The sequence below is a fragment of the Protomyctophum parallelum genome, assembly GCF_964188405.1.
Source record: "Protomyctophum parallelum genome assembly, chromosome: 7".
Lineage (NCBI taxonomy): Eukaryota > Metazoa > Chordata > Actinopteri > Myctophiformes > Myctophidae > Protomyctophum > Protomyctophum parallelum.
Window position 1 is genome coordinate 49506913 of NC_139705.1, and position 25242 is coordinate 49532154.

General features: G+C 43.7%; 2 protein-coding genes across 3 annotated transcripts in view; both read right to left on the reverse strand.

The window, feature by feature from the left end:
• Positions 1-12676, reverse strand: part of LOC310861343 (complement receptor type 1) — a 20507-nt gene extending 7831 nt beyond the window's left edge. The window contains exons 1-6 of the mRNA XM_083768761.1: positions 12548-12676; positions 12202-12423; positions 6792-7031; positions 5797-5994; positions 3837-4007; positions 1057-1287 (exon numbers count right to left, since the gene is read on the reverse strand). Of these exons, the coding sequence (XP_083624887.1) occupies positions 1057-1287; positions 3837-4007; positions 5797-5994; positions 6792-7031; positions 12202-12423; positions 12548-12602 (1117 nt within the window). The 5' untranslated portion in view covers positions 12603-12676. The remainder of the gene's footprint in view (positions 1-1056; positions 1288-3836; positions 4008-5796; positions 5995-6791; positions 7032-12201; positions 12424-12547) is intronic.
• An 8692-nt stretch (positions 12677-21368) lies between these two features.
• Positions 21369-25242, reverse strand: part of pfkfb2a (6-phosphofructo-2-kinase/fructose-2,6-biphosphatase 2a) — a 40440-nt gene continuing 36566 nt past the window's right edge. For both annotated transcript variants that reach the window (XM_083768413.1, XM_083768414.1), the window contains 2 exons: positions 23009-23206; positions 21369-21783 (listed from right to left, as the gene is read on the reverse strand). In XM_083768413.1, coding sequence (XP_083624539.1) covers positions 21730-21783; positions 23009-23206 — 252 coding nt within the window. In that variant the 3' untranslated portion in view covers positions 21369-21729. The remainder of the gene's footprint in view (positions 21784-23008; positions 23207-25242) is intronic.

Below are 25242 nucleotides of genomic sequence, written 5' to 3' on the forward strand. Positions count from 1 at the left end.
AGCACCCCTCACTTCCTACCGGCTCAGTGGCCTTATGGTCCCTGCGACATACTAGCGTCATGTCCAGGGGCTGTACTTGTACATCAAGCTGCCTCACGCTACAGAAACAGGAGATAGGCTCCTGCCCCTATGGGCCTCATGGCTACAGAAACAGGAGATAGGCTCCTGCCCCTATGGGCCTCATGGCTACAGAAACAGGAGATAGGCTCCTGCCCCTATGGGCCTCATGGCTCGGCAAGGCTACTTACTTACCCCTCACTTCACACGGGTGTGATTTATATGTTTCAAACCTCTATGAACTGCTGCCAATAAAATTGCCCTCCGGGGACATTGATAAAGTACTTGAACTTGACAAGACAAAAACTTCTCAACAAATAGGTTTATAAAACACATTTGTTTCACGAGAATGACAAATTATAACATAAGCTATGTGCTGTTTCCTATATTTTGGATTTCCAGCCCAATCTCTTCTGTGAAAATCGCAGATATACAAGCTCCGAGCGTGTTGCAAAACGCGGCAGGTTGTGAGCTTGTAGATTGTGCGATTTTCGCCTACCATTTCCCCCAGAGTACGGACACACTAGGGTCAACAATCGCCTACCATTTCCCCCAGAGTACGGACACACTAGGGTCAACAATCGCCTACCATTTCCCCCAGAGTACGGACACACTAGGGTCAACAATCGCCTACCATTTCCCCCAGAGTACGGACACACTAGGGTCAACAATCGCCTACCATTTCCCCCAGAGTACGGACACACTAGGGTCAACAATCGCCTACCATTTCCCCCAGAGTACGGACACACTAGGGTCAACAATCGCCTACCATTTCCCCCAGAGTACGGACACACTAGGGTCAACAATCGCCTACCATTTCCCCCAGAGTACGGACACACTAGGGTCAACAATCGCCTACCATTTCCCCCAGAGCAGGGACACACTAGGGTCAACATCGCCTACCATTTCCCCCAGAGCAGGGACACACTAGGGTCAACATCGCCTAGCATTTCCCCCAGAGTACGGACACACTAGGCCGGGTCAACATCAACAACTCACCCGGTGGTTTGGGTTGAGCAGACGGTTCAACAGACTGCAGACAGCTTGGAAGCCGAGGCTGCCACTGGCCCGCAGGACCACATGTGACCCGCGGGGGCCCGTCCAGCCAGAAACCCTGTTTGCAGGTGAAGGTCAAGGCCTCTCCAATCCCATGTGAGGCCCCTGCTCTGCCAGGGGACACACTGTTGTCCACAGCAGGGCCAGGACATGTCTTCTCCACCGCTTTAGCATCTGACAGAGGAAAAGAAACAGAATAAACATGATACGGAGGACAAAGTAGTGAATGATCACTTGCTTTTATGCATGTATATGGCCTGTTGGTACAGACTGTACCCAAGAGATGGGCAAAATACATTGAAAATGTATTTTGATACAAAATACAAATACTGGGTCAAAAAATGTATCTAAATACAAAATACATCTTCCATCCCAGCGAAATACAAATTACAAAATACAGAAAAAGTTTTTCAAATACGTATTTCAAATACATGTATTTCAAATACTGCCCATCTCTGATGGGCAAAATACATTGAAAATGTATTTTGATACAAAATACAAATACTGGGTCAAAAAATGTATCTAAATACAAAATACATCTCATTTCTTCCATCCCAGCGAAATACAAATTACAAAATACAAAAAGGTATTTCAAATACGTATTTCAAATACATGTATTTCAAATACTGCCCATCAGTATGGAAGGAGGTAGGGCCCACACACCATTCTTTTGGTAAATAATTACTTTATTGAATGGACAACGTTTCGATCTTGACAGATCTTCGTCAGGTCAGTCGATTCAATAAAGTAATTCTTTACCAAAAGAATGGTGTGCGGGCCCTATACCTCCTTCCATAATTGCCTTATTGGCCCTGCACCCACTGTCGAGGTGCGTGTAAATAGGTATGCTCTGTTGGTACAGTACACACCGCTGGCATGCATATGCATATGAACGTGCACGTTACATTTATGACGCCATCAGGGCCTGTCAAAATACATTTAGTCGACTAAAATCTTAAAACTAGACTAAAAACTAAATTATTGTTCATTCCATTCCATTGTTCATTCCATTTCATTACATAATGACCAACTACAAGCTAGATCTGCTATTTTCAAAAGATAGTTTGTTATACATTTTATTCATTTGAAAACTTGTGAAACAGTACATTCTGCATAATGAGTACTTTCTACTTTTGATACTTTTATGTTAAGTTATTATTTTTTTATTCTGGACTTTTACAATTTCTACCTTGCAGTAATGATACTTTTACTCAAAGGGATATTTCACTTCACACATAATTGTTGGTCATTATGGTCATAATTTGATCGTCTACTCAGGCTTTTGTGACCCCAGACAGTTTTAAAGTTACATTACAGTATTTAGATATTTTAGCTTCCCCACGGCTAAAATACTATAAAATAAAACAAGAAACAAAACAAAACACGGGCACGTCACCTATTAGGAGTCCCTAGTGGGCCCCTACACGAAGCTAACTGTGCTTTAGGGCACAGCTAATGGGGATCCTACCAAATAAACCAAATAAACGGGTGTTGTTTCGATTAATCTAACATGGTAAATATCTAAATACTGAATCAAGCAACCTAAACACTGTAGATGAAAACATTAGCAAAAGTATTTTTGAAAGTGAAAAATCCCTTTAAGTAACAAATTTGAGTACTTTTTCCACCACAAGCTCATAACGCGTCATAAATTCATCAGCATGCAAGACTGCATAGTTCGCACACGGAAAACTATGCGGTGGCGTTCCCTACCTCAGCATGCACTGAGGAACGTCGCTCCACCTCCCTGACGCTAAACATGTCACTGTGCGGTGGCGTTCCCTACCTGGCAGGCACTGAGGAACGTCGCTCCACCTCCCTGACGCTAAACATGTCACCGTGCGGTGGCCTTCCCTACCTCAGCATGCACTGAGGAACGTCGCTCCACCTCCCTGACACTAAACATGTCACCGTGCGGTGGCGTTCCCTACCTGGCATGCACTGAGGAACGTCGTTCCACCTCCCTGACACTAAACATGTCACCGTGCGGTGGCGTTCCCTACCTGGCATGCACTGAGGAACGTCGTTCCACCTCCCTGACACTAAACATGTCACCGTGCGGTGGCGTTCCCTACCTGGCATGCACTGAGGAACGTCGTTCCACCTCCCTGACGCTAAACATGTCACTGAGCGGTGGCATTCCCTACCTGGCACGCACTGAGGAACGTCGCTCCACCTCCCTGACGCTAAACATGTCACCGTGCGGTGGCGTTCCCTACCTGGCATGCACTGAGGAATGTCGCTCCACCTCCCTGACACTAAACATGTCACTGAGCGGTGGCGTTCCCTACCTGGCATGCACTGAGGAACGTCGCTCCACCTCCCTGACGCTAAACATGTCACCGTGCGGTGGCGTTCCCTACCTGGCATGCACTGAGGAACGTCACTCCACCTCCCTGACACTAAACATGTCACCGTGCGGTGGCCTTCCCTACCTGGCATGCACTGAGGAACATCGCTCCACCTCCCTGACGCTAAACATGTCACCGTGCGGTGGCCTTCCCTACCTGGCATGCACTGAGGAACGTCGCTCCACCTCCCTGACACTAAACATGTCACCGTGCGGTGGCGTTCCCTACCTGGCATGCACTGAGGAACGTCGCTCCACCTCCCTGACACTAAACATGTCACTGTGCGGTGGCGTTCCCTACCTGGCATGCACTGAGGAACGTCGTTCCACCTCCCCGACACTAAACATGTCACCGTGCGGTGGCGTTCCCTACCTGGCATGCACTGAGGAACGTCGCTCCACCTCCCTGACGCTAAACAGGTCACTGAGCGGGGTCCCTGGAGGTGATGCCCAGCATGGCACGTCACCGTGACGACGGTGTTCACCCTCATGCGTCCGTCGTTAAGCTTCCCGTTGGTTACACTGAACCTGGGACACTTGATAACTACAAAAGAAAAAGAAAAAGTTATAAAAGACTTAATGCAAGACAGGTTTTCTTTTTTACAATCCCTCATGCTTTAGTTTACTGCTGACCGTCTGAAGAAATCAAAATCAAAGTAACTACATTGACAAAGTGACTGATACCAGATGCTGAACATAAAAGCTTGCGTGAAATAAGACGGTGTCCATTTTCATTTTCAAGCAAGAATTTCCTATTTCCATTCCAAGAAAGTGCTCATTTAATAGCTAATTTGAAATAATTTGAAATACACATTATATTTTCACACCCAAATACAAGAGAAAAATGTACTGTGCATAATATACTGTAGCTTCTTCAAATACCTCCCATAATAGTCATTTTCAAGATACTGTAAAGGCTAGATTTTGAGAGATTCAAGTCAATAAATCTTTACTGAATTCCACATGATACTACTACTAAGTCAAAACTAATATTGGGCTGGGCAATTAACAATTTGTAGATCAGCCATTGTCACCATTAATGAAAATGATTTAAATCAATATGTTATAGATTAAAATAGATTGGAGGCAAACGTGGTGAAATAATAATAGTGGTGAAATAGTCATATTACCCAGCACTGTTCAGACTTTTTGTTTACTGAATTGTAATTTGTTTGCACTTTTTAGACTTAGACAGCATTTGAAACAGACTTGTAGCATGTCATGTAGACGGCACAATAATGTATGTAGTCATAGCACTTCATAGTACATATGTATAGCATAGTATTATATGTATAGTTTATATGTATAGTGTCATTATATAAATATATTCTAGTTACGTTCTTAGCTTGCGCATGTTTCATGATAAATGCATTCTTATGTGATGTATTCCCATGCTTTTTTGTTCTTGCCTAATGTAAGTCGCTCTGGATTAAGAGCGTCTGCTAAATGCCTAAATTGTAATTTGTTTGCAACACTGTACAGTATATGAAAAGAAAAAAGAACGAACAATAGAGCCCTGAAGTCTGATGTATTTTATTGTACACATCCTACCTGTTTGTTTTTCCCCATTCTGAATTCCCACAGACTTTTTCATATCACGTCAAATAAGAACTGTGTTCCAAAATTAACAAATGATCCCGGTGGTTTGACTCGTATGGATATGATGAAGAATTAACGGACAGCGAGAAAACGCTAATGTTACAGACGCAGAATTAGTTACATTTTCACCAGAAACTGACTGTATCAAAATATGACTGAGAATAATCTCTGAGACAGTGTGTTTATTTTGACCACAATGCTCATATGTGACGATTTTAAGATGACCCAATGTTATTCTCCTTCTCCATGGAGGAAAAAGGACTGGTCTTCTGTACTCTATAGAGCGTTGCAGTCCCGCCCCCTCGAGAAACCCGGAAAAGAAATCCCTGTTCATTTTCCTCATAGACTTTTCAGAAAGTATTTATTTAAAGACGTTTACAAAGTCAACTCTTGTCGTGACCAATCATGACAACAAACACAATGTTTTGGGCCAAACAAAGAATTAGAAAGTAGAAAGAAAAACAGCAGGTTACAACACTTTTGTTGTTTTTCTTCTTTGTAATTATTTGTTTGGTCCAAAATATGTGTGTTGTCATGATTTGTCACGACAAGAGTTAGCTTCGTACGACGCTTAAAAGGTCTTTAAATAAATAAGTTTTGAAATGTCTATGGGAAAAATGCATTGGGATTCATTTCCTGCGACGCTCTATTGCAAGAAGATGCAATATGTGTACTGCAACATGAAATGTAATATGAACAAATTGCAATTACGGTAAATATAAATATACACTTACCAATGCACTTGGGAAAAGATGGAGACCATTTTCCATCCGGTCCACAGGTCACAGTGCTGGATCCGTTCAGCATATGGCCGTCCGTGCAGGAGAAGGACAGCGAGTCTCCAGGCCTGGAAACACCGTCTAATCCCTGGATCTGCATCGGGTCCGATGCCTTGAAGGTGTTGGGTTCTTTACATGTAATAATGTCTCCAGCTAAGAACAAAGAGGGGAGGGAAAAAAAGATGTGCCGTTTTACTTTACATCCTTCAAAAGGTTTTACCGATAATAATTATTAAGAGTTCTCAATGGGCCTGACAAGTAAAGCCCGGCCCTAACTGGCCCGGCTGAGGCTCGGGCCCAGCCCGACTAATTATAGCATTATGTTAATCATCTAATTATCTACAAGCTCATAGCTCATAGTGCCTGCCACGCTATGAGCTCGTATATCTGCTAAGTTTTTCAGAAAACAGTTTTTTAGAAGAAAGAAAATGATTTTTTAGAAGATATTCGTAGCATCGGCCTCAGGTCTTAAAGGACCACGTCACCACTTTTCAACCTATCTTCATATAATAGGTCTAATCATGATGAAAAAAATGGTGCAAAAATGGTTTTCTAGGGCTGTGGGCAGTTCCGAAACAGTCTTCCAGTGACATCATCGATGGGGAATACAAGCCAATAGAAACTGCAGGCTTTCTAGTCCTGAAAAGTTGCAATGCGAAAATGGAAGCCATCGTTCTCACGAAATAAATCTTGTTCAAAAAAATATCTGCCTAATGATGATGTCACTGGAAGACGGTCTCTAAACTGCCCACAGCCGTCCTATGAGACACAGACTGAGTAGGAAAAAAAATCATGCAATTTTTTCATGATTATTAGTGAGGACCTATTTCGTTTAGTTTTGGGCAATTATTTGGGGGCCCACTTGCAACACATCCTCACGGGCCGGGCCACACCACACCACCGGTTGAGAATCACTGATTTATAGCAATCCAGGACCTAAGGAAGCTGACCTGGAGTGACCGCCTCGTCGTCGTCACCACTCTGGGGCAGACACTGTGGCAGCGGAGGTGACCACGTGCCGTCAGCACCACAGGTGATGCGTTGGTCTCCTCCGCTCTGAATGAAACCTGGGCTGCAGGTGAAGGTGACAGAGTCCCCCTGTCTGAAGGTGACAGAGTCCCCCTGTCTGTGGGCTGAACTGTTGGGCACCACAGGCTCAGAGCAGGTATTCACTGGCACTGCTCCGATCTCTATATGGAGACACAAAGGAGACAGATGTATAGAGGGTATGCACGTGACATCGTACCTGGAAGTTATGCGGGAACGCCCACTGAGTGGCAAAAAACTACTTTCTAGCCTCGACAGCCCATTCATCCAAACAGAAAAGTCCTGTCTGATTGCATTAAACAATGTTAAACTCACCAACATTAAAGTCCTGTCTGATTGCATTAAACAATGTTAAACTCACCAACAATGCAGCTGTTACGAAAAGCTTGAATTATCCTCTTTCTATCTGCAAAGTTTTTGTTTCATGAAAATCCACCATAGAAACGTTATGAGCTATACTTTCTGTCAAGAAATGCCCTGCATTTGTCAGAGTTTGGAAGTGCTTGTTTTCATTAACACAACATTTTGCTGCCTCCTGCATTATGTGACATTTAGAAACAGGTGGTACGCAGGACGGTTGAGTGATTTTCAACAAGCGCTTCCAAACTCCAACACTCATCATGCTGCTCAATGTTTTGCCACTCAGTCTAGATGAGGGGGGTGTGTTCTGATGGGGAGAATCATGCATGTGCATACTCTCTATTGTCTGTTTTTGATGCGAGACGCTGTCACGCATCCAAGTATACAGTATATCAGGCTTTAAGACCTTTTGCACTTCAAATTAATGTGAATATTACCCGTTTCATGTGCTACTGTATGCATCCTCACCCACTGACTGCAGTGATGTGAATTTAGCATCAAGCATTTTATTATATATTTATCATTTTTAATTTAAGATTTTTCCAACATTTCGACAACAGAACAGATTCAGACAGTGTACATTTACACATTTTTATAATAATATAAAGAACAAAAAGAAAGAAAGTTCAAAAACACACAAAACCATGAATCAGCCTATAATCCTGTCCCAACATAAGTACATGTTGGCCTTGAATTGTTTAATAGATGCCCCCTGTTCTCCATTCCCCCCACCCCTCCCACAGTAAAAAGCAGCTAGAATGGTAAAAATGATTATAGGCTGATTCAGGCCAGGGTACATGTGTTTTGGTCTGGATTTATCCTTTAAGAGGCTGTTTCACTAATCTTATCCGAAGGACAGGTATTTTCCCATAAAACTGTCCATCTGTTTCTGGACGTTTTTTTTCCAGAGAGGGGAACAGCCCAGGACCTCTTGACACTCTGTCTACTGTCTACCCATACCTGTGTCTACTCTAGCCCACTTTGTTATGGGGGAGACACAGCTCGGTAGCCCGGTTTGGGTGCGTCATGTTGTGTGTTAAGTACTGGGTGGGTGGTAGGTAGCATCCATTTCCAGGGGGTCTAGCACATTCTAAACGCAGACAGACTCCCCCCACGTGTTACCGGCTGATACTGACAATATGCCTCTCCCCAACGATTGTTACACACAATAGCTTCATCAGGCAGTACTACTTGTCAACCAGTAGGTGTCCTAGTACCAGACAACCATGAAAGTCCAACGTCTCAATGGAAGAGCATGGAGACCACTATACATACTACTTATACAGTATATGGTACGACAAAGACATGCTATAACATAATATTTAATTTCTTGAATTAGTTTTCAGATGGCAGCTCGATTCATTCAGCATTACATCAGAAACATTTCCGCTCAAAGAACATTCACACCCAGTTCTACTATGTTTGTCTTTGTTTACTTGGAATCATTGCCACATTGTCTTGTGTAATGTGTAATGACTGGCAGTACAACCACCGACTACTGTACCGCCGTGCACGCATATCTAACACCCTAACCCTGTGGTCAGGCACTGTCTGTACTCGCCTTTCACAGTCAATGACAGACAGACCCACGCTAAATAGCACTCTGGCATTGCAGTTAGAATAGATGATTCCTGGTGTTGTCTATCTAGTGGAAATAAATAAAGGTATTATTATAGTGCTGCAGTGCAGGGTTTTTTTGGGTGCCGTGATGCAAGTCCAGGGGTGCCTCAGAATACCCATTTTGACCTGAGATCAGATTTAAAAAAATGTCTTCTACAGCCTGACAGTTTTCTGAAAAAGCTATGTTTCTATGTCAGTCGTTCTTCGATTTTTCAAAAATAGCAGACCTACAAGCTCGTAGCGCGCCACTCGATGGCGCGCTATGAGCTTGTAGATCTGCTATTTTTCAATAGCTAAAGCATAACATAATGCTAACACCAAAAGGGGTTCTCGCCCAAAATGGGTTAATATTTGGAATTTATCAATGTTACTTGCGCTTTACTTGGCGCGCTATTTTTCAGTCTACAGTTCAACGAAGTCTCTTCACCAAATATAGCAGATCTACAGGCTCAAACCACGTTGTGAGAGCTTGTAGATCGGATATTTCTGGTGAATGTTCCCTCTAGAATAGGAATGCTATGGGGTTTAAGTTGTTAAACGCCAAGTATAAAAGTTATTCTCAGTCTGTCCTAATGGAAACAAATATTCTCTCTGAGTTTTCCTTGTGACATACTGTATCTTTGGGGGAAATATTTACATATTCATACTGTTAATATGACAAAAGGTGCTATAAAGTAACAATGCAATTCAGGAGTGCCGTGGATAAAAAAGGTTATTTACAGGGTCAGGGGTGCCCTGCGCCAAATTTATTTGAGGACCAGGTCTGGTCCAGTGGGTTTAATGACAAGGACAGAGCCTTATAACAGGCTGCTCAGGCTTCAAGATTAATAATCTCCTGTTTTAAATTACTCATAATATCACGATTAAAATGACTCATAATATCACACTCAAAATGACTCATGCTTCAAGAGTCACAACACACTTCGATGACCCATAGGGGTCTGTAGCCTACTCGGCCCCCCTCCTTTTCTCCCTCACCAGATATAGCTGATCTACAAGCTCACACGTGTTGTGAGTTGTAGAACCTTCATTGCACACTGCATAAACCTTCTCCCCAACTGAATTTATCGTACTCAAAGCGGCCACTGAGAAGGGCAATATTTCCACGTGAACGATGGTTTCTTTAAATCAACCACAACATGACATCATCAATCCCACTAACGTCAACAGGTTTTTGCCACAGGGATCTCAGACGCTTATGGCAAAAAAAAAACGACCCATAATTCTCCTTGGAAAGACAAGTGTAAGTAACACTTGAAAAACATTTGAATCATAACCACCCACACCTTTCATTAAGTCCAATTGCAGTCATATTATGGTTGAGACAGGTCTTAAACATCCTGATCTAGCTTCAGACCTCATAATGAGGCAACAAACCATGTTTTACTGTTCTGATGAATGTGAATCACTGCTCACACAAAGTTAGTATGTTCCATTACGGCGCACGCGCACGCACACACGCACACACACACACACACACACACACACACACACACACACACACACACAAAAACACTATTCCTAAACTTAACCCCATTAAAACTATGCCTAACACTGTTCTTATTTCAAGCCTTATTCTCAGTAAAACATATACTGTACAAGAATACAAGAACCATCCCACTGAGCGGTCGGCGGGGGAACAAATGAGGGCGAGTGTGTTTTAAGGCTAGCTAGCATTCCAGTTACCCTGGCCTGTATAGCACTTTGATACTATACGTTTTGAAAAGTACTACACAAATAAATAAGTCTTATCCAAAGAAGGCTTAGGGGACGAAGAGTAAGTAAGTAAGTACATGGACAGTAAAGTAGCCAAATCAACAAACTATAACCAAATCATGCCTACAATAAAAGTGTTCCCTTACCAAAGAGGGTCCATGGTCATTTTCTGGGAGACACCCCTTCCTTCCATATGAATAGAAGCCTATATTATATTCTCCCACATTAAACACCTGTGCAAAACCTCATTCTTTCACCTCAGAAACATAGCCAGACTCTGTCCCACACTCACTACTACCAGATGCTGAAAAACGTCCTGTGTCTCCTCAAGGCTTAACTACTGCAACCCGCATCGGGATCCCTAGCAAGAGCATCCAGAAGCTCCAGTACAATTAGAACAGTGCTGCTAGGATCCTGATGAGTGTGGAAATATGAACATATCACACCCATACTCCATTCTCTACACTGGCCTGCTGTCTCCTTCAGGATAGAATACAAGGTCTGCCTCCTCACCCATCAGTGCATCCACAGCAACGCCCCTTCCTATCTAATCTATTAGATATAATTTTGCATAGTTTCCTACATAATGACTCATTCATCATTTAAAAATCATTTAAAAATGTAAAATTTGTAATACAATAAATCATTGCCTTTGTGTAAGTACTCAATTGGGGAAGTTTAATGGTGATAACAATCTAATAGTTTTGCGCACTCAAATCATAATTAAGTCCTGACGTAACTCGCTCATCCCGACGATTCCCCTGGTTCACGGAAGTAGTTTCTCTATGGAGAATAACATGGGGTGATCTTAATATCGTCTACTATAAGCGTTGTGGTCCAAAAATAAACAAGCTGTCTCGGCGTTATTGTCAGGGAGGTGTCTCTGTATCGTTTGCAACAGTCAGTCACTCATATATGATACAGTCTGCTTCTAGCGAAAATCTAACTAATTCAGCAGCAGTAACATTAGCGTTTTCTCTCAGTCAGTTGATTCTTCATATCCATGTGAGTGAAGCGGCCGGGATGACATGTTTATTTTTCAAACACAGTTCTTATATGAATCAATCTAAAACTCCTCCTATGGTGATTTCAATGCAACTAAACAAATACATGAACCTGGGGACTGACGCCCTCTACTGAAAGTGACGTCAGACTTCGGTGCTCTATAAGACGTAGGCTACACTGGCCGCTGACGTCACCATCAAAACAAAACAGGCAGCAGGTTGCACTCTCAAGCCAAAACAAAATAGTAGATTCCATAGCGCGGTGGTACGTGTCGCTGGCTGAAAAGAACGTGTGTTTTGTTTGGATCCAAACTTGATTGTAGTCTACAATCCAAGCACACGCGTTCTTTGCTACAGTTTGTAGATACTATTTTCGGTAAGGGATTGAATTGAGGACACGTTAGGAGTAGTAAGAATTAAGCACAGGCTATAGTTGTCAAAATAACGTTACCTTTTACGCACAACCACAAACAGATAACATAGGGCATCTGGTTCATAGCCCTAATGCCCTTAATTGCTGCCGTTACAGGCATTTAATAGAGCTATGAACCAGAGCTACACGTAGAATTATATAGTAGGCTAGCTAAAGCCTAATATAAACAAACGCACTTACTTTGACATGTTGATATAGGTGTCCATTTTCCAGCCATACACGAGTAAACAGCAAGTCTATTGTTTCCTCCAGATGGAGTGAATCCCTCCATGCATTCATAAAACACCTTCTCATTAGGATGGTATTTCTGTCGTATGGAGCCGGAGCTTTGCATCTTGCCGTTCGGAACGGATAAGTCTGGAGCAGCGCAGTGTTTGTTCCGAGGAGTTGGATGCATCCGAGCTGTGGGGGGAAAACGCAGGAATTAGGCAACGTCTATCAGCTGAACTAAACACGGGGGGGAAATAAAATAGAGCGAGATATATGCCAATACAATATGTTTGGAAGTTTGAACATTTCCATTTACCCAAAGAATGCACCGTAAGCGAGAGAAAAACGATATTCCATCGAACGTCCAACATGTTTTCTTTTATCAAGTTGTGTGCCGTGCGCAAAGACGCAGCTCAGATTCTGCTGTGCTGCTGTCTGTGCTTGACTTTTAATACTACGGGAGGTGGGGGTGGATTTATACACGCATTACGCACCCAAACTCAGACTCGGATGTTTGCACATCAGCATTGCATTCCCAATGCATTATGCATTGATTGAAGGATCTTTTTTTTTTTTTACTGAATGGGTTTCCATGATGCGCTATGGCCGACAGACATATTCCTGTCAGTAGGCCTACCGGTTCTTATCAAACGTTTTCATATAAGTCATTGAAGGAATTAAGGACCCCAAAATGCATTATGTAGCTCAGGCTGCTATTTGGATTCCAGCCATGACAATGGAGCAAGTTCGTAAACCAGCTGTTAGAAGTTTCTCCATGATGCTAATCGTGATGGACGAGAGTGAACCATGTGGGCATTTGGTTCTCAGCCCCCATCTGAAAATATTTGTGCCAGGGACCCACATACAAGATTTGTTACATTTGACCATTTTACTTGTTTTCTTTTTACAATATTTACTAAATGGCATCTCACAACAGGCCATCATCACCACAATGCACTGTTAGATCTGCTCTTTTCAAATATCGACCTATAGTTTTATATTCAACTAAACTGATGCCATTTTGCCATTTGTTTGCTGATCCCATGGAAAGTGCATTAGGCTATAAATAAAATCCATTATTATTATTATTATATGCTGCTGCATTGTCTGAAGGAAGCCAGACTAAAATAAGTTTTACTCATACAGTATGCACCTGTACGCAGTGGCGTGCACAGATAGACACTAGGGGGTGCTAGAGCACCCCCTGCCCTTTTGGCAATTTTAAGAAAAAAGTTTCTTATTTTTTCTTAATTTGTAGTGTGTGGACCATGGTGACATTGATCAAATCTTGATAAAAAAACGCTTCTATATTATTTAGGCCCCCACAATCTAAAGCTATGTTACTATGTCAGTGGTTCTTCGATAAAAAAATAAATAGCAGACCTACAACCCACCGAGTGGCGCGCTACGAGCTTGTAGATCTGCTATTTTTCAATAGCTAAAGCACCAAAATGGGTTCCCGCCCCAAAATGCGCTGCAAAAAGGTGCCCTTTTTTCACTTGAGCACCTGCCCCTCTAAATGTCTGTGCACGCCACTGATCGTGACCTTGAGAACCACAGAGCAGCTTGTAGACTTTATTTGAGGCCTACTTCTTTCTTTCTTTGTATAGCTATAGCCTTTATTTATTTTCTGATGAAAAGGGAAACTTTGACAGGAAAAGACTTGCTCACCGTACAGGAAAAGAAGTAAAACTCCTTAGACTGAGACTTTCTTTTATTTTAATCATGCTTTTATGGTGCTCTGTGCTCATGGTGCAAGTAAAAAGCAAACGTTTCGGTCAGTGCTATGATTTTCACAGACAAAGAACTTACTCTTAAAGAGCTCCAATGACTAATTGATGACATCACCAGATTGATGAAAAGAAATTCCCCACATATTCTACACAAAATGTCACCAAAAACATCTGATCTAAAAGCCAAAAAGTTATACCCTGGGTTAGGAGATCATCTGCTAACCCAGGGTTTTGAGTGTGATGAATGGCAGGTGTGTCGACTGACAGAGGTGGTCTGCTCTCCTAACCCAGGGTTTTGAGTGTGATGAATGGCAGGTGTGTCGACTGGCAGAGGTGGTGAGTTGACAGAGAGAAGGTGTGTCTGGTGAACCTGGAACCAGGAGACTGTCCACATTAATCCTCCAGCCGTCACCAAACAGGACAGACACAAGAGACAAACATGGACAGACACTGGAACACACACAGTCATGAACTATAAGTGAATTAAAATTAACCCATTTAGACCTGAAAGCATCCATTGTGCCACAAACTCCTCACGTTCCCCCTAGTCCCTCCCTCCCCTGCACGACATCATAGGGCCGGCCGGGTGTCTTCCTCAGCCAGCACAGGTGGGCAATCAGCCCAGCTAAACTGCTGAGAGCCCATTCTGAGAATCCCATGTATTCGGGAAAACAGCGCCTCCCCTGGCAACAGTCTGTCTTGAGAGACTACATTCACCCATTCACACACCGGAGGAGGAGGTAAATGGTAAATGGTGCATTTATATAGCGCCTTTATCCAAGGCGCTTTACAGAGATTGTGCATTACATTCACCCATTCACACACACATTCATACACCGATGGCAGCGGAAACCATGCAAGGCACCAACTAGCACATCGGGAGCAATTAGGGGTTCAGTGTCTTGCTCAAGGACACTTCGACAGTAACTCTGGGGGAGCCCGGGTTCGAACTGGCCATCCAGGCACTCTACCCCTGAGCCACCGCCGCCCCCTAGGAAGGGGAGGAAAACATGCAAGGCAATGAAGGCATGCACCAACTCATCAGCAGTTAGGGGTTCAGTCAGTGTCTAGCTCAAGGACGTTTCAACCCAGGATCGAACTCCGCTCTATCTACCTCCTGGGCCACTGTCTGCCACCCCTGAATATTAGTTAAAATAAGGCCTGTATTGTAGTAATTGTAATAATACATTGGCTTGGTGGCAAGTATTTCTGGTATTGCGAGTTTAGATTCATTACAAAGCTTTGACAAAGGTTTCCATACGTGTATCATGTGCAGGTTTAGAGGGTGTGGTGGAATTTATGAATGATTTGAAATTATTCCGTTTCCTAAAAAGGATGTTGAAATGCGGAGCAGGGGATTAAACCTGTCCAGTGTCTACAGTATCACCACGTTGCTATAGTAACTAATGTTTTCACATAATTGTAGTGGAGTAAAAGTACAATATTTGCCTCTGAGATGTAGTGGAGTTTAAAAGTACTGGAAATTGAAATCCTCAAGTGAAGTACAAATATCTCGAAACTCAACTTAAGTACAGTACTTAAGTAAATGTAAATGTTAAAGTAAAGGTTACTTTCCACCACATCATGTCAGCCCACTATCAGAGGGTTGTGGTTGACAGCTGGGTTATGTATTTAGGAATTAGGACATGGTGTAATGCCACCATGCCCTATGAGTAATGGTTGGATTAGAGCTAAGGAATGAGATGTTCTTCCCTGACGAATGAGATTACAGCGCTTTGTTTTGGGATATGATAGTCTGTATGCAACGACCCTGACATTGTGTTGACTGGCGGCCAGATTGAGTCTTAGAAAAACAAACTGCAGTCATGCAGTGGTTCTAAAACTAGGACCTTCAAATTGGGTATGAAATGCACTAAATAAATAAACTTGACCTGATGAACTGATAAAAGAATACTTTCTTATGTCAAGTTGTGGAATCTTTCTCAACCAGGAGCTTAAAAAACAATTCAAACAAAACACAGAAGAATTAAATGAAAGAACAATATATACTTGGTGGTATGTCTACAGCAGGGGTACCGGTATTCAACTAGATTAGGACGACGGGGGCCACAACTGTAGAATGATTGTGTGTGTGTGTGTGTGTGGGGGGGGGGGGGGGGGGGGGGGGGCGCATAGCGTGCGAAAATATGTGGGTTCTCAAAATGCATTTTGTGCTCAAACACGAAGATTTATGTATACATTTGTGCACGGTAATGTGCAGGATAATATAATGATGTCTATACAGGTATAATGCTACCTTTGAATAGATGTAGACCTATTTGACAGTGCATAAACACAATTGCCTTGACACTAACAAGCGTCTACGAGCAATAGCTTCACACACACACACACACACACACACACATTAGGAGTCAGAAGAGGAACCCGGGAGGACTTTGAAGATCAAAGACAAAAGTAGTAGAACTTTTTTTTTTTTTTAAACATTAAGCCCTACATCAAGCCCTTACACTTTGTCGTACGACGGCTTACTGTCATGGTAATCTTATACTTCATATCGGACACACCACCATACCTGTAACTTTCATTAGCCCTCAAAAATATATAATAATAATAATTTGGGGCCACAAAAGGGGGCGCCCAGCAGGCCGCATTTGGCCCCCCTGGTCTTCATAATGTAGGTATTTGTCATTGCAGCAACACAGCTGCAGCTAATCAAATGAATAATGGGCGTGTTAGATTTTAGGTGTGTCAGCTTGCTAAATCCGCCAAGTTTTATATCTGCTGTAGTCTTTCACCTGAAAACAAACATAAACTCAGCCTCTAGGGTGTTGCGTGCAAGACCCAGCCCGCAACAGCCCTGCCAATCGGGCTCAGCCCTATTATGACAGGTTGCACGTTGGGTCTGGCGAGTGGGAGCCCTGGGTTCAATCCCTGCTTCCGCGGCAATGCTACACAAGCATGTATGCTGGACTCTGAATAGCAGGGATAAAAGAGATCCACACACAGTAAACACAAACATAAATAACTATGACAATTATGTATAGTATGTGCATGTTCTTCAAATGTGGCTGCAGGTGAGTCACTGGGAACTGCAGTGACACACAAATGTGTCGGGAGGAAATAGTTGGCATAACGACTACATTGGGACTACAAAAGTGGTAAAAAGCGAAACAAAAATGAAAACAAAAAATAGCGACAAAGATATCAGGGTTTTAGTCTTTGAGCTTGACAAACAATTGGACAATTGTGGCATTTTTCAAAAGCGTAAAAATGTGCCAGTTCAACTATTGCTTGTTTTGTTTTATTTATTATTCCTTTTTTAACCCATTCTGAACGGGCACCCATTTTGGTGTTGGCATCATATTATGCTTTAGCTATTGAAAAATAGCAGATCTACAAGCTCATAGCGCGCCACCGAGTGGCGCGCTACGAGCTTGTAGGTCTGCTATTTTTGAAAAATCGAAGAACGACTGACATTTTTTAAATCTGATCTCAGGTCAGAATGGGTTAATAATGAAACTGTCAGGATGTAATAGACATTTTTTTAAATCTGATCTCAGGTCAGAATGGGTTAATGTAATGTGGATTTTAAACAGAAAGAGGCCAGTCTTCTCAAACTCTTTAGGGTAATGAGCATACAAACACAGTTCTGTCAGTGAACGCCCAACGTTGTGAACATGGCATATCTGTAAGACAGTCTAAATTAAGCATAAGAGTGTTCTCACAGAACTATGGTAATATTTTATTTTGTTTCCAATATACTGAGAAACATAAGTACGATTTCAAAAGACAAACCAGCATAGTGTGATATTCATTCGGTTTGCATTTGTAACATAATATTTGTAACATAATATTGTATATACAGTACATACATACCTTCAGTGTTCTTATTGCTTGTTAAATAATATGCAACATGAAGGCACAACATGAATGGCTGACCTTTTGGTGTTAGCATTATGTTATGCTTTAGCTATTGAAAAATAGCAGATCTACAAGCTCATAGCACGCCACCGAGTGGCGCGCTACGAGCTTGTAGGTCTGCTATTTTTGAAAAATCAAAGAACGACTGACATAGAAACATAGCTTTTTCAGAAAAGTGTCAGGATGTATAGAAGACATTTTTAGAATCTGATCTCAGGTCAGAATGGGTCCCATTTAGGCCTGATGTCGAAAATAAAGAAAAAGGTCCTCTGAAAGAATATATATTCAAAGATTTGTGCCGCATTTTCAAGAAAAATAAATAAATAGCAGACCTACAAGCTCGTAGCGCGCCACTTGGTGGCGCGCTTATGAGCTTGTAGATCTGCTATTTTTCAATAGCTAAAGTACAACATAATGCTTAGTTAAAACACCAAAATGGGTTCCCGTCCAGAATGGGTTAAAACAACAATAATAAGGACACGTGGATGGCTATCATGGCTTGTGTTAACCCATTAAGATCTGGGTTCTCACACTTTCAAGACTTTCCGAAAACTGTTAAAAAAATAGCAGATGAATAAGCTTGTGCCGCGCTGCGAGCCATTTGTTAATGGCCAACGCATGCCACATGCTAGCTCTGATCCATAGCTCTAATGAGTTTCATTTAGAGCTATGGACCAGAGCTAGCCACATGCCACATTACAAGTACTGTAGCTAAACACATGTTTCCATTCTCTTTAACCCATTCTGACAAGGCACCCATTTTGGTGTCAGCATCATGTTATGCTTTAGCTATTGAAAAATAGCAGATCTACAAGCTCGTATCGCGCCACTCGGTGGCGCGATACGAGCTTGTAGATCTGCTATTTTTGAAAAATCGAAGAGCGACTGACATTTTTAGAATCTGATCTCAGGTCAGAATGGGTTCATCAGACCAGTGTGTGTCCAGTGGAAAACCTCGTATGAATCTGATCTCAGGTCAGAATGGGTTAAAGACAGTGCTTAAAACAACGACAATGATATAGAACAAAAAAAAAAAAAAAATCAAGTATATAAAAAATTACAGTTTAAATTAAATAAGTGTGTTATTCCGTCTCATTAGTATCCTATTGAAAATAGTCATGTTGTTTTTTTAATGGGATGAATTAAAACTGGCCATCAATGACAAAATAATAATAATAAAGTCACGTTTAGCATAAGGAGTCATAAGGACACTGAGACTGCTTTACATTCTGTACTGCTACAGCTGCAGCCCCAAATTGGAATAAAGTGTACACGTATTTAAAAATATAGTCCCACCTGAAACATACAGGATTTGAGACACACTGCTTCATAATAATAACTACATTTAAAAAGGCATGTTCCAATACGCAGTGGACAATTCACAATCACCAACACATTCTACATTTAATAGTCTAGCATTGTGATATACTGTACACATAACAACTGGGTTTTCTATCTCATTATGTTCTCAATCAATCACCGCCTATTTGATATACTGCCAGTAAACTATTCCAATAACCCTGATTTTCGTGCAAAAGGCATTAACCCATTCTGACCGGGCATCCATTTTGGTGTTGGCATCATGTTATGCTTTAGCTATTGAAAAATAGCAGATCTACAAGCTCATATCGCGCCACCGAGTGGCGCGATATGAGCTTGTAGGTCTGCTATTTTTGAAAAATCGAAGACACTTTTAGAATCTGATCTCAGGTCAGAATGGGTTAAGACTGTCGTGCAAAAGGCATTAACCAACCTCCTGAAGGTCCGCAAGGCCAAGTACCGCACCTAGGGGGGACAGCTGGGGTCTTCTACGTTTCACCTAGGGGGGACAGCTGGGGCCTTCTAGGTTTCGGCCCCCAAACTCTGGAATGATCTCCCTGACCATCTCAGAGCTGCTCCCTCTCTCCTCACTCAAAACCCACCTCTTCAGGATCACCCTGGGCAAGACCTAAGCTGAAAAGACTATCAGCGGAAGTTGCGGGATTTTAGCGGAAGTGAAATCGTTGATGCTTTACAAATCAGTTTACATTCTCCGCGAATGAAACAAGTGTTGTGATTGGTTCGGGAAAATATCGTATCCGGGGGAAATACATTTGACGGCTGACTGTTCCGGAGGATACAACCGCCGATAGCTTCTCTGCCTTAGGTTGTGACCAGGCTTTTCTTTTCGCAGATAAGTAAGCCTGGGACCGAGGCTACTTCAGGATAGCTTTCCCCAGCTGAGGTCTGGTTAGGAAGATGTCCCCCCCCTTCCCTCGTTTATCCTTTTATCTTTTTAACCCTGTACTGTTGTTGTTGTATCCGTTATGTTTTGCTTTGTTTTTTTCCTAATAAAGTCTGTTCCTATAGTGTTCCTATGTAAAGTGCTTTGGGTATTTAGAAAAGCGCTATATAAATTTGAGCTATTATTATTATTAAGCTTAGATATACATTATGTGCATAAAGCTTAGAAATGATTAATTATGTATACGTACGTGCACAAACAAAGCTTAGATATATGTGCACGGCACGAACACATGAGCAGATGCACGCACACAGGAGATCTACTTAGCATACAACAATTAAAACATCACATTAACCATCATAGGAAACAAATGGACGTTTCCATATCTGTAACTCTGAGAGGAACCCTTTTCCACCGGAGTTGAGCCAGGTTCGTTATTATTTCCTGCCTAATTATGCAACCAATTCAAGAGTGTTTCCACTGAAAATGAACGCTAAAAGTTTGTTCGGACCTGGAGCCAAATAAATACCAGGTTTTTCCAAGTAGGCTTGTCACTATTCTACAAGTAACACCGAGGCTCGTCAGCGTCGCGTCTCCGTCAGGGAATGTTCCCTTTTTAATCAATGAAGGGTGGCTCCACTGCCCACGTTGCATTGCGTTACTGCATTAAAATTGCCCCGGTTCGCTTTTTTGACGCACGCGACGGAGACGCAACGCGCCCGTTGGAGCCCCGGCGTAAAATGCAGATGCGATTATGAACAGTGGCAAAAGCATGCGAAACCGTGTGAAACTGTAACTGACACTGGTGATCGAATTTCCCCTGTGAAATGGATACTTGGTCTGGTCATAGTCGACACATTGCTGGCCAGACCTGACAATCTAATCTGAGGACTCCTGCTCCTCATGAGGGCTGTTTAAACATTCTGCTATGGTTCTGTTTTAACCCATTCTGACCGGGCATCCATTTTGGTGTCGGCATCATGTTATGCTTTAGCTATTGAAAAATAGCAGATCTACAAGCTCATAGCGCGCCACCGAGTGGCGCGCTACGAGCTTGTAGGTCTGCTATTTTTGAAAAATCGAAGAACGACTGACATTTTTAGAATCTGATCTCAGGTCAGAATGGGTTCATCAGACCAGAGTGTGTCCAGTGGAAACCTCGTATGAATCTGATCTCAGGTCAGAATGGGTTAATCAGACCAGTGTGTGTCCAGTGGAAACCTCGTATGAATCTGATCTCAGGTCAGAATGGGTTAATAGTGTTTGGTCTTTCAATGCTGTAGGTAGTAGGTTGATGCTTATTTGATGCCTGCTTGTAGATCTGCCGTTTTCAAAAGATTTCTATACATTTGAAAACTTTGAAAATGGGGCATTCTGCACAATGAGCACTTTCTACTTTTTGGTACTTTAAGTACATTTTGATACCAATACTTTTGAATTCTGGACATTTACTTGTAACAGAGTATTTCTACGTTGCAGATACCTTTACTTAAGTATCTTAAACATTGGAGTACTTTTTACAGCACTGTCTACTATGGTACAGTATGCTGGATATAGGATATAGCTGTATATACGGTATGTGGATATGGAGCAGAGAACAACACACAGAGGTATTCCAGACAACAGATAAAACGTTCACCCATCTCTCCTCTACGCCTCTTAACTGTCAACGCCGTTGCTCGGCTCCGCTGGGCTCGACTGGTTCAGGGACTCCTGCAAGGAAACGATATCAAATAAAAACAAAAAGGTTTTGTGTGAAATGGGGGCAAGAGTGAAAGGACAGCGTTAACTCAAAACACTCAGAGAATGAAGCACTTGTGTGACTGGCTGGCTGCCGTCGCGTTTGAGCCAAGGTTTAATGTACGAGGTCACGAAACATTCCATTTCAAAACATTCCATTTATCCAGTTCTCCTGTTGCCTGCACGGTCTTTTCAGAGGGCTACTGTACGTTTGTATCAAGAGCAAGACCGACACTTAATGAACAGCTTCCACCTGGCTTCTATTCGACTGTTGAACAAGGCATGACCTGATGACCACCACCTCTCACCAGACTGGCATTAAACCTTTTGTGTTTTCTTCTTTTTTATATACAGTATACATTTAAAAACTGACTACTGGTCAATCACAGCGCGTATATTCCGGGACTTCCATTACACCACATGCTTTGCATGAAGGAATCTTGGGAAAATTGTGCCCTCAAATGTTGACACGTGCCTCAGAGCCGGAAGAGGCCTTATATGTCTATAGGCATAGCAGCCTAGGTGTCCAGACGCCGGCTACGCCAGCCGAGGGAACCTGTCCATCTGCTATTTTCATTACTTACTTAATTGTCTCCACCAGGACGAAGATATGGAGAGAGTAGGTTTTGCACTCCGTCCGTCCGTCCGTCCGTGGACAGCTAATCTCTGGCACAGTTGGCTTGATCGCAGCCAGACTCTGCACACACACTCCCTGGATGCCAGAGCTGAAACTCTGCCCCAAATTGTCCACATAAGCCTGTTTTAGCGCCACCAGGAGGCCGCTTTTTGCAAAACACATTTCTTCACAGTACACCTACAGATTTTGTCCAAACATCACGCACATTGGTACACAGTCTCTCTATTAGCCATTAAATGAAACGGCTCTTTCAGATATTTCATACTGCATTCTGATTGGGTAAGATTGGCTTCCAAAGATCGCAGGAGTGCTCCGTTTGGAACAAAACGCTGCACATCATAAACAGCGTTCATGATGTGAAGTTTTACACAGTCCCACTAGGCAGAGGAAGAAATGCTACTTGAAAACTTTAAACTCACGTGTTTTTACCTATAACTGCACTAATCTGTGTAAAACCAGAACCCACCGTTTGGGGAAGCAGCGTAGTAGCCGGTACTGACCTGGCTGTTGGACTCGGGGCAGTACTGACCTGGCTGTTGGACTCGGCGCAGCAGTACTGACCTGGCTGTTGGACTCGGCGCCTTCAGGAAGCTCCATGCTGGGCAGAGACGGCGCCTGCGGCGGCCAGCGGAACTTGGGCAGGTTCCCGGCGCTGAGGAGGCGGGGCCTCTTCACCAGCTGGTCCTGACTGGACAGAGGAGTGAAGCTGTTCCGTCTGAGGAACACCGTCTGGGAGCCTTCTGCTGACGCTCTACCCTGCTGGAGGAGGGGCAGAGCAGAGGTCAGAGGTCACACTCTGCCCTGCTGCAGTAGAGGGGCAGAGCAGAGGTCAGAGGTCACACTCTGCCCTGCTGGAGGAGGGGCAGAGGTCACACTCTGCCCTGCTGCAGTAGAGGGGCAGAGGTCACACTCTGTCCTGCTGCAGTAGAGGGGCAGAGGTCACACTCTGTCCTGCTGCAGTAGAGGGGCAGAGGTCACACTCTGTCCTGCTGCAGTAGAGGGGCAGAGGTCACACTCTGCCCTGCTGCAGTAGAGGGGCAGAGGTCACACTCTGCCCTGCTGCAGTAGAGGGGCAGAGGTCACACTCTGCCCTGCTGCAGTAGAGGGGCAGAGGTCACACTCTGTCCTGCTGCAGTAGAGGGGCAGAGCAGAGGTCACACTCTGCCCTGCTGGAGGAGGGGCAGAGGTCACACTCTGCCCTGCTGCAGTAGAGGGGCAGAGCAGAGGTCACAATCTGCCCTGCTGCAGTAGAGGGGCAGAGGTCACACTCTGCCCTGCTGCAGTAGAGGGGCAGAGGTCACACTCTGCCCTGCTGCAGTAGAGGGGCAGAGGTCACAGAGTAGAGGGGCAGAGGTCACAGAGTAGAGGGGCAGAGGTCACAGAGTAGAGGGGCAGAGGTCACAGAGTAGAGGGGCAGAGGTCACAGAGTAGAGGGGCAGAGGTCACACTCTGCCCTGCTGCAGTAGAGGGGCAGAGGTCACACTCTGCCCTGCTGCAGTAGAGGGGCAGAGGTCACAGAGTAGAGGTGACATTCTTACTCTGGTTCACTCACTGGAGCGAGCATGGTTCCGTCTTCGGGTTGAGTACAGAGTGACGTAGAGGGTGCGCTGTGACTGGCCAGTCGCTGTGATTGACAGCCTACACCTAAACCTAACCTTAACCTCAGTAAAACTATACCTAAACCTAACCCTAACCTTAACCTCAGTAAAACTATACCTAAACCTAATCCTAACCTTAACCTCAGTAAAACTATACCTAAACCTAATCCTAACCTTAACCTCAGTAAAACTATACCTAAACCTAATCCTAACCTTAACCTCAGTAAAACTATACCTAAACCTAATCCTAACCTTAACCTCAGTAAAACTATACCTAAACCTAACCTTAACCTCAGTAAAACTCTACCTAAACCTAACCCTAACCCTAACCTTAACCTCAGTAAAACTATACCTAAACCTAACCCTAACCCTAACCTCAGTAAAACTATACCTAAACCTAACCCTAACCTCAGTAAAACTATACCTAAACCTAACCTCAGTAAAACTAACGCAGTGGCTGGGGGCGTTTCCAAGAACCCGAATCCGAAGACGATTCCCTCCTCGCCTCACTGGAGGGGTGTAGGGGGACAACACAGAGGTGACATTGTGTTACCCTGGTTCACTGGAGGGGTGTAGGGGGACAACACAGAGGTGACATTGTGTTACCCTGGTTCACTGGAGGGGTGTAGGGGGACAACACAGAGGTGACATTGTGTTACCCTGGTTCACTGGAGGGGTGTAGGGGGACAACACAGAGGTGACATTGTGTTACCCTGGTTCACTGGAGGGGTGTAGGGGGACAACACAGAGGTGACATTGTGTTACCCTGGTTCACTGGAGGGGTGTAGGGGGACAACACAGAGGTGACATTGTGTTACCCTGGTTCAGTGGAGGGGTGTAGGGGGACAACACAGAGGTGACATTGTGTTACCCTGGTTCACTGAGGGGTGTAGGGGGACAACACAGAGGTGACATTGTGTTACCCTGGTTCACTGGAGGGGTGTAGGGGGACAACACAGAGGTGACATTGTGTTACCCTGGTTCACTGGAGGGGTGTAGGGGGACAACACAGAGGTGACATTGTGTTACCCTGGTTCATGGAGGGGTGTAGGGGGACAACACAGAGGTGACATTGTGTTACCCTGGTTCACTGGAGGGGTGTAGGGGGACAACACAGAGGTGACATTGTGTTACCCTGGTCCACTGGAGGGGTGTAGGGGGACAACACAGAGGTGACATTGTGTTACCCTGGTCCAC